Consider the following 10,000-nt stretch of genomic DNA (forward strand, 5'->3'; position numbering starts at 1 on the left):
CCGACGCGTGCAGAGGAGCGAGGGCCCGTCCATCGCTGCTTGCAGCTTTAATTATTATTATTTTTACCAATTCCTTGTTGCATTTTTGAGGGGGTTAGCATGCCAACTCACAACACCAACTTTTGAGGGAACAAAGGTCTCATCTTCAAGTCCATGGAGCTATTTTTAGAAAAAATTACAAAATTCTATAATTTCCGAAATATTGGTTTTCGTGTAAAAATCTTCATTTTACGAACACTTGTTTGAGGACTTCAGGATGCACGAAAACTCTCAAGATGTTGCAGCCATGTGCACAATAGTAAACTCTTTCATCTGAATTCACATTTAGGCTTGGGAGTGGTATGGTTGCTCTATAGCGCCCCCTAATTGGTTTTAGCCCTTGGGCACATTTTTGACGGCCTCAATATATACGAAAACTCACAAAAATTGGCGCCCACATGAACACCTGGGAGCTTTGCGAGACTGTACAGCGATTTGGCCCAAACCTGTAAGTGGGCTCCATAGCGCCCCCTAATGCCTGGAAGGCCTTAACTTGGACATAGTTGCTCCGATCTTCACCAGATTTAATACCCATATTGCTCTAATCATTGCGGACATCATTCCTATTTACCTTCATTAGCTCCACCCAACCGGAAGGCGGCCATTTTTAATTATGCATTTTTCATGTGTTTTACATTCTTTCTAACTCGTCCTAGGCCGTGATTTCAATCTTCTTGAATCTTTGCAGGTAGTATCTGTTGACCATCATGACGAAAAGTTATCCAGAGAATTTTGATAGTTGAAAAAATGCGCAAGTTACAGCAACTTCCTGTCTAAACAGGAAGTTGCATTATCTTGGCAACAATTATTCCAATTGCCCCGAAACTTGACAAGGTTGTTCGTCATGGCCGGTTTAGCATCTGTGCCAAACCTGGCGTCAATCGGCCATTAGATGGCGCTGTTTTAATTGTTTTTAATTAATCAGCAAAATATTATAGATATATAGATATATGGGAAACCTACTCTGTCTAACTCCTCCTGGGCCGTGAGTCTGATCTGCACGAAAACTTGGATATAGACTCGGTGGACCCTCCTGACTAAAATTTATCAAAAGAATTTTGAATTTTGATTTTAAAACATGAACGGTTGTATCTTGGCAAAAGTTATTCAGATTTACATGAAACTAGAATGTGTTTTCTACATGTGATGTTGGTCTGCCAGTAGAAGGCCAGGGCCCGCTCATCGCTGCTTTCAGCTTTAATTTTGTGATTGTTTTGGGCTGTTCTCAGTTTTACCAAGGGGGTCAGCTTCTCCTCGGACCGCGTGGCTCCTATGGCGCCATTTTGATGCTACCTAGCCATCACCCCCCGTTAGCATCCCATTGACTGCCATTCATTCTGACGTCACTTTGACAGAGAATAACTTTACATCTGAAGAGTTTAAAGACTCTATTTGTCCATTGTTTATTTCTAAAGAAACACGACAATGTATAAAAGGCTCCATTACCTTGTACCTCACGTTATGGCTCCGTAGCAGACGTTTTTATAAAAATAGGCTAACGATTGGGTCATAACCACGAGACTTACTGTCTCATAGTAGAGGAATTACCGTATAGTACAGGAGAAGCTCTCAGGCAGTTTGGACTTCCATTAGCTGTTTAAGTTTAATTACTAATGTTAACTATCATTTTAGTGATCAATAATTAGCCTGTGTCTATGTTATCTCCTTACATATACCTACGCTCTCCGTCTCTGCTAGATTGGGAATGATTGAGATTTCTCTTGGCACAGCTACCAGAAAACTTTCATGGTAACAGCCAGTTGTTGACAAACGTGTCACCAACACCAAGACTTTCCTACGCACGCTATTGGATGAAGGCAACAAATACGTCATGCATGTGGGACCCCAGACGTAGCTGCCTGCTCTATTTGCCGGGAAAGTAACCTGGAGAAAGTTACCGATCTTAGAGTTACAGACCGTGTGTGAGTGGCAACTATTTTCAGATCGTCTGAAAACACGAAATCTCCCGTCGGCCCAGCGACCTTCCTCTGACCCTGGTGACTAACCTTGTGTACGTCCTCATTGGTCAGTTCTTTCAAGATGGCTTCCTGGACACGCAGCGCTGCACTGGGAGACTTATCTAGCTCCTGATTGGCCGACGCCTCGACAAGGTCATCTGTGGTGTGTGTGTCATCATGCTCCCCGAGAACCTACACACACACACACACACACACACACACACACACACACACACACACACAGTTAGAGAGACAGAGAGAGAGAGAGAGAGAAAGAGAGAGAGACAGTAGAGAGAGAGACATATGGAGTCATGATAACATTTCAGTGTAATGTGTAGAATCTGTGTGACAGATATTGATTGTTGATCAGGTGATATTGATTGTTGATCAGGTGATATTGATTGTTGATTGTTTACCTCGGCGTCGGCAGCCAGCTGAGCTTCAGGCGGCAGCGCCATCTTCACGATGTCGTATGGAAACTTCTCTTTGTCCTCTGATGACACGTCTCGCTTCTGAGGAGCAACAGACAGGTCAACAACAGACAGGTAAACAACAGACAGGTAAACAACAGACAGGTTAACAACAACCTTTTCTGGTGTATAAAGTTACCTGTGAGCAGGTATTAAGGTGTATTAAGGTGTATAAAGTTACCTGTGAGAGGGTATTAAGGTGTATAAAGTTACCTGTGAGAGGGTATTAAGGTGTATTAAGGTGTATAAAGTTACCTGTGAGAGGGTATTAAGGTGTATAAAGTTACCTGTGAGAGGGTATTAAGGTGTATAAAGGTGTATAAAGTTACCTGTGAGAGGGTATTAAGGTGTATAAAGTTACCTGTGAGAGGGTATTAAGGTGTATTAAGGTGTATAAAGTTACCTGTGAGAGGGTATTAAGGTGTATAAAGGTGTATAAAGTTACCTGTGAGAGGGTATTAAGGTGTATAAAGTTACCTGTGAGAGGGTATTAAGGTGTATAAAGTTACCTGTGAGAGGGTATTAAGGTGTATTAAGGTGTATAAAGTTACCTGTGAGAGGGTATTAAGGTGTATAAAGTTACCTGTGAGAGGGTATTAAGGTGTATAAAGTTACCTGTGAGAGGGTATTAAGGTGTATTAAGGTGTATAAAGTTACCTGTGAGAGGGTATTAAGGTGTATAAAGTTACCTGTGAGAGGGTATTAAGGTGTATAAAGTTACCTGTGAGAGGGTATTAAGGTGTATAAAGTTACCTGTGAGAGGGTATTAAGGTGTATAAAGTTACCTGTGAGAGGGTATTAAGGTGTATTAAGGTGTATAAAGTTACCTGTGAGAGGGTATTAAGGTGTATAAAGGTGTATAAAGTTACCTGTGAGAGGGTATTAAGGTGTATAAAGTTACCTGTGAGAGGGTATTAAGGTGTATAAAGGTGTATAAAGTTACCTGTGAGAGGGTATTAAGGTGTATAAAGGTGTATTAAGGTGTATAAAGTTACCTGTGAGCAGGTATAAAGGTGTATTAAGGTGTATAAAGTTACCTGTGAGCAGAGTTTGTCGAGGAAGCGGATCCCGAGGATCTGGCCCGATGACATCATCAGGTTGACGTCTCGTTTCTTCACCGAGATCTTGGCCGTGTACATGTAGTTCAACACTTCCTCAAAGATGTCGGAGCGGATGAAGTCGATCTCGATCACAGACGAGTTGTCCACCTGCCAGACCCAGACAACAAGATAGATACACACACACACACACACATTTTATATATACACACACATATACATACATACATACATACATACAGGTGCTGGTCATATAATTAGTATATCATGAAAAAGTTGATTTATTTCAGTAATTCCATTCAAAAAGTGAAACTTGTATAATGTATACATTCATTCCACACAGACTGATATATTTCAAGTGTTTATTTCTTTTAATTTTGATGATTATAACTGACAACTAATGAAAACCCCAAATTCAGTATCTCAGAAAATTAGAATATTGTGAAAAGGTTCAATATTGAAGACACCTGGTGCCACACTCTAATCAGCTAATTAACTCCAAACACCTGCAAAGGCCTTTAAACGGTCTCTCAGTCTAGTTCTGTAGGCTACACCATCATGGGGAAGACTGCTGACCTGACAGCTGTCCAAAAGACGACCATTGACATCTTGCACAAGGAGGGCAAGACACAAAAGGCCATTGCTAAAGAGACTGGCTGTTCACAGAGCTCTGTGTCCAAGCACATTAACAGAGAGGCGAAGGGAAGGAAAAGATGTGGTCGAACAAAGTGTACAAGCAATAGGGATAACCGCACCCTGGAGAGGACTGGGAAACAAAACCCATTCAAAAATGTGGGGCAGATTCCCAGAGAGCGGACTGCAGCTGGAGTCAGTGCTTCAAGAACCACCACACACAGACGTATGCAAGACATGGGCTTCAGCTGTCGCATTCCTTGTGTCAAACCACTCCTGAACAAGACACCGCGTCAGAAGGGTCTCGTCTGGGCTAAAGACAGAAAGGACTGGACTGCTGCTGAGTGGTCCAAAGTTATGTTCTCAAATCCAGGTCCCAGAGTCTGGAGGAAGAGAGGAGAGGCACAGAATCCACGTTGCTTGAAGTCCAGTGTAAAGTTTCCACAGTCAGTGATGGTTTGGGGTGCCGTGTCATCTGCTGGTGTTGGTCCACTGTGTTTTCTGAGGTCCAAGGTCAACGCAGCCGTCTACCAGGAAGTTTTAGAGCACTTCATGCTTCCTGCTGCTGACCAACTTTATGGAGATGCAGATTTCATTTTCCAACACGACTTGGCACCTGCACACAGTGCCAAAGCTACCAGTACCTGGTTTAAGGACCATGGTATCCCTGTTCTTAATTGGCCAGCAAACTGGCCTGACCTTAACCCTATAGAGAATCTATGGGGTATTGTGAAGAGGAAGATACAATACGCCAGACCCAACAATGCACAAGAGCTGAAGGCCACTATCAGAGCAACCTGGGCTCACCTGAGCAGTGCCACAGCCTGATGGACTCCATGCCACGCCGCACTGCTGCAGTAATTCAGGCAAAAGGAGCCCCAACCAAGTATTGAGTGCTGTACATGCTCATACTTTTCATGTTCATACTTTTCAGTTGGCCAACATTTGTATTGGTCTTAAGTAATATTCTAATTTTCTGAGATACTGAATTTGGGGTTTTCATTAGTTGTCAGTTAAAATCATCAAAATTAAAAGAAATAAACACTTGAAATATATCAGTCTGTGTGGAATGAATGTATACATTATACAAGTTTCACTTTTTCAATGGAATTACTGAAATAAATCAACTTTTTCATGATATACTAATTATATGACCAGCACCTGCATGTATGTATACAAAAACATTACCAGAAAACAAGATGGGGGGGGGGGGGGGGGGATGAATATTCGGGAATAAGAGGTTGCTGTGGCCCGCCGTACAAGTTAGTTTACCAGCGAGCAGCAGCGGCGGCCGTAGCGGGCGATCACGGTGAGACATCCTCAGCGGTGAAACGTGAATGGGGGGGGGGGGGGGGGGGAGTATAACCTAGCTAGGTGGAAAGCTAACGCTAGCCGGCCACCTGTTCCATCAATCCTGCTTGCAAGTGTCCGCTCATTAGACAACAACTGGACTACATCCAACTTCAACCAAACTCCCAACGCCAGTTCAGAGACGGCTGTGTTGTTGTTGTGGAAACAACCGTGTACCGGACTATCCAGCCTGTTTCTCTGTCGCCGGGTAACAGTGGAGATGGGCTGTGTTAACACGGACTTCATTAACCGTGATCACTGGACGTCAGTGAGGAATCAACATTATTTAGGAGTTACTAAACACTAGATTGACTCTGGTAAGGATAGGGATTTGTAGTTTTTTAGTTAGGTACTTGGAGGAATTGTGCAATAATGACAGATTCTGATTCACACATTTTAGGGTTTAGGTACTTAGTGTTTTGTGGAGAGTACCTCGTGTTTCAGGCAGTACTTGTGTTTTGTTGAGAGTACCTCGTGTTTCAGGCAGTACTTGTGTTTTGTTGAGAGTACCTCGTGTTTCAGACAGTACTTGTGTTTTGTTGAGAGTACCTCGTGTTTCAGACAGTACTTGTGTTTTGTGGAGAGTACCTCGTGTTTCTTGAAGAGTTTCTTGAAGTAGTTGGAGCAGGCGGCGAGGACGCAGCGGTGAGCGCGGAACTTGACGTCTTCCACGACCACGGCGATGTCGCAGTGCTCGCCCTCCAGGCGCTGCTCGTTGAGCAGCTTCAGGAACACAGACGTGTGCTCTCCGTCCACGTACTTCACCGTCTCACACATCTGGAGACACACACACACAGCACGTACTTCACCGTCTCACACATCTGGAGACACACACACACACACACACAGCACGTACTTCACCGTCTCTGTGTGTGTGTGTGTGTCTCTCTCTGTGTGTGTGTGTGTCTCTGTCTCTGTGTGTCTCTCTGTCTGTGTGTCTGTCTCTCTGTGTGTGTCTGTCTGTCTGTCTGTCTGTGTGTGTGTGTGTGTGTCTCTGTCTGTCTCTCTCTGTGTCTGTCTGTCTGTCTGTCTGTGTGTGTGTGTGTGTGTGTGTGTGTGTGTGTGTGTGTAGTCTGGTTCCAATAGTTCATGTACCTTTTGTACAGCGGACACGCGCACCGAAGCGTGTGCACGCTTCCTGATCCATGTTGGGGACAGACAGCAGCTAGCTGTTAACATCGAGCATACCGACAATATTTACCGGAACAGACCGGGTTTTTATCCGCTAACAGCCGGTACCCGAGGCTCTGATACGGGAGTGCATTTAACCCGGACTAAAGTGGGCTAGGCTAACGGGCTAGCAGCTGCGAGGCTAACACTGATTTAGCACAACAGATCAAGAGTTCTTCCCTTTATCTAATCTTAACCGGTCGTTTTGGTGTCTCGCCGAAGGAAAGGTACTTTTTGTCGGCCTTAACTCAACTCTAACGGCCGCTGGAACATCCGCGACATCACGGTGCTCTGTACCCGACTGCCGGTCACTTTTCCTCGGATGCATTTTACTCCAACTGCCGCTGAAACCACCGCGGCTGTTCGCGTTTTCCTAGGACGGCGAAGGAATATCCCGCCCTACTCTGCCGCTGATTGGCTGATACTCGCTGCCCTCGTGGTTGGATTGGTTAGGGTTAGAGTAAACACCAGGATGAGCCAATCAGAGGCAGAGTAGGGCGGGTCATTCCTTCGCCGTCCTAGGATGGAAACGCCAATTCGGTAACAGAAATCAAACTTTTCTCGGCTGAAATGGACTTTAAACACCGCTAAACGTGAAGATTAGGAGAGTTGTGGCACGACACGGGTTCAACCCGTTTAAACGTTAACCGTGTAACTTAGTGTCAGCGGGAGAAACAGCCGTTTACCGGAGGTTTCACACGGTATCTGACTGAGTTGTTTCAGTAACATGGCGGACAGTCCGGTTGCTGTTTCACAAACATAGAAAGACAAAATGGCGTTTCTGCGTTAACGGAGTTTCTCCGGTAAACCTGCTGAACAGTCGGCCGGTGGGACCGGGAGCGGGCGGGCCGCGTGCTGGCTCGCTCGCGGACCCCGGGACTGATACGCAGGCACGCGAGCCTCGGCAACACGAACGAGACGGGGCTCGAGCAGCGGCGGCGGCCATGAACGGCTCGAGAGCGCGCAGCATCTCTCGCGGACACGGCGGGCCGCGGGAGAGGGGAGCGCGAGGCTCGGGGAGCGGACTTACCGTCAGGGCGGCCCGGTGTCCGCGGCGGCACTGGAGACACTTTGTCCGGTTGTTGTTGTTGTTGTTGTTGTTGTTGATGATGAGGACGAGCAGAGCGGGAAGGCACGCACACACTGCAGGGGCACGCAGGCAGCGCGCCAAAGATCCTCTGTGGTCGAAACGGAACACTACGTTCTGCGCATGCGCACTGCTCCCGCTGTGCTCAGGCCTCAGCGGCTCTTCTCCAGATAAACAACTGAAGTTTCCTACTAACTAAATGAGGAGATATGGTACCGCGGGACGCTTCTGGACCTGATAGCCTGGTCCTAGCAGACTCTGGTCCACTAGCCTGGTCCTACCAGACTCTGGTCCACTAGCCTGGTCCTACCAGACTCTGGTCCACTAGCCTGGTCCTACCAGACTCTGGTCCACTAGCCTGGTCCTACCAGACTCTGGTTTTGTAAGTGTAACTTATCTGGAAATAAATCTTTTTCTGATTTGGTAAATTAAGGAGTGAGAGAGTGTGTGTGTGTGTGTGTGTGTGTGTGTGTGTGTGTGTGTGAGAGTGAGTGAGTGAGTGTGAGAGAATCACAAAAAAATATCCAAAATGATCTTCAACAGTAAATAATGTGAAGCTAGAATATATAAGACATTTAATACTTTCTTAAAGACAAAAAACAAACAAGAAATCCAATCTTTGACATAAACAGTCTTTAATATTCTTTTAAATGTTCCAGCTGCAAATATAAAGCTTTCATTTGTTTAAATCAAACTAAGAAACTCTAGAAAGAACAGAGAGAGCGTACGCAAAAGATTATATTCATATTAATGATAATATCCTGTTACAAGTTCAGAAATGTGGAAAAATAGATTCAAAATTCAAACTTTCGGAGACTTTTCTAAGTCTAGTTTATAAGCCCCGCCCCCTCGCACATGACAGTCAAACTACACATCCTGGGCTCCGGTAGATGCTAGATCCCACCCGCTGCACGTGTCGACATCAACAGACTTTACTGCACGTTAACAATGATTTTTCACCCTGGACTCTTATGTTCCCATGCTTCTCTGAAACTGGTCCCAACTCCACCAGACTCCATGTAATAATCAGTGATTTTATCATTGTAAAACACACTTCATTCAAAGTGGACAGAAACTAAATCAAACTACCAAAAGCCGTCTTGGTTCATCTTTCCACTGTTCCAACAATCACCACTCTGGTTTGGTTGAAATAAACCCTTAATTCACCCATTTACATGTGGAGATATGCTGGCTCTATACACGCTAAAAGTCCTGATTATTTACATGGAGTCTGGTGGAAATATGCTGGCTCTATACACGCTAAAAGTACTGATTATTTACATGGAGTCTGGTGGAAATATGCTGGCTCTATACACACTAAAAGTCCTGATTATTTACATGGAGTCTGGTGGAGATATGCTGGCTCTCTACACGCTAAAAGTCCTGATTATTTACATGGAGTCTGGTGGAGATATGCTGGCTCTATACACGCTAAAAGTACTGATTATTTACATGGAGTCTGGTGGAAATATGCTGGCTCTATACACGCTAAAAGTACTGATTATTTACATGGAGTCTGGTGGAAATATGCTGGCTCTATACACACTAAAAGTCCTGATTATTTACATGGAGTCTGGTGGAGATATGCTGGCTCTAAAAGTAGTGATTATTTACATGGAGTCTGGTGGGTTTGGAGATGGTGATTGACGCCTGTGCAGTATGCTTTGTGTTGATGTCTACAGGTTTATCGGGTGTATGATCTACCCTGTGCTTCCTTTCCATCTACAGAACTATACTACCCACAATCCCCTGCAGCGGACAGGGAGAAAGGAAACAGACACATTCTGTCCTATCGATCACTAATCAAACAACATTTAGTGTGATATATATCAGCAGATTATCTTCTAGATTAGCGTTAGCCTCTTCAGGTCACATGTCTCGGGGGGGGGCTGCCAGCGGCCAATCAGAGCAGCTCGTATTGGCGTAGGTGCATGCGCTGGATGATGTCACGACAGTCATTGAAGACGCGGCGGATGTTCTCCGTGTCGATGGCGCAGGTGAAGTGAGGATAGCAGTAATGTTTCCCATCGCCACTGGACGTGCTGATCCTCTGGAGAGACAGACAGGTTAGAGAGATAGACAGGTTAGAGACAGACAGGTTAGAAAGAGACAGGTTAGAGACAAACAGGTTAGAGAGAGACAGGCAGGTTAGAGACAGACAGGTTAGAGAGAGACAGACAGGTTAGAGAGAGACAGGTTAGAGACAGACAGGTTAGAGAGAGAGAGACAGGTTAG

General features: G+C 45.1%; 2 protein-coding genes across 4 annotated transcripts in view; both read right to left on the reverse strand.

Annotated features, from left to right (window-relative positions):
• Window positions 1-7,931, reverse strand: part of zbtb14 (zinc finger and BTB domain containing 14) — a 13,434-nt gene extending 5,503 nt beyond the window's left edge. Inside the window, exons 1-5 of one of the 3 annotated variants that reach the window (XM_031316928.2) lie at window positions 7,709-7,931; window positions 6,097-6,285; window positions 3,505-3,675; window positions 2,414-2,509; window positions 2,046-2,189 (exon numbers count right to left, since the gene is read on the reverse strand). In XM_031316928.2, coding sequence (XP_031172788.1) covers window positions 2,046-2,189; window positions 2,414-2,509; window positions 3,505-3,675; window positions 6,097-6,285 — 600 coding nt within the window. In that variant the 5' untranslated portion in view covers window positions 7,709-7,931. Of the gene's footprint in view, window positions 1-2,045; window positions 2,190-2,413; window positions 2,510-3,504; window positions 3,676-6,096; window positions 6,330-6,603; window positions 7,626-7,708 lie in introns of those variants that run through there. The other 2 variants (XM_035998185.1, XM_031316927.2) reach the window with 2 other exon arrangements.
• Window positions 7,932-9,350: 1,419 nt separating this feature from the next.
• LOC116067079 (guanine nucleotide-binding protein G(olf) subunit alpha-like) overlaps window positions 9,351-10,000 on the reverse strand; it is a 35,164-nt gene continuing 34,514 nt past the window's right edge. The window contains exon 12 of the mRNA XM_035998207.1: window positions 9,351-9,815. Within this exon, the coding sequence (XP_035854100.1) occupies window positions 9,669-9,815 (147 nt within the window). The 3' untranslated portion in view covers window positions 9,351-9,668. The remainder of the gene's footprint in view (window positions 9,816-10,000) is intronic.

The sequence above is a fragment of the Sander lucioperca genome, chromosome 23 (assembly GCF_008315115.2).
Source record: "Sander lucioperca isolate FBNREF2018 chromosome 23, SLUC_FBN_1.2, whole genome shotgun sequence".
NCBI lineage: Eukaryota > Metazoa > Chordata > Actinopteri > Perciformes > Percidae > Sander > Sander lucioperca.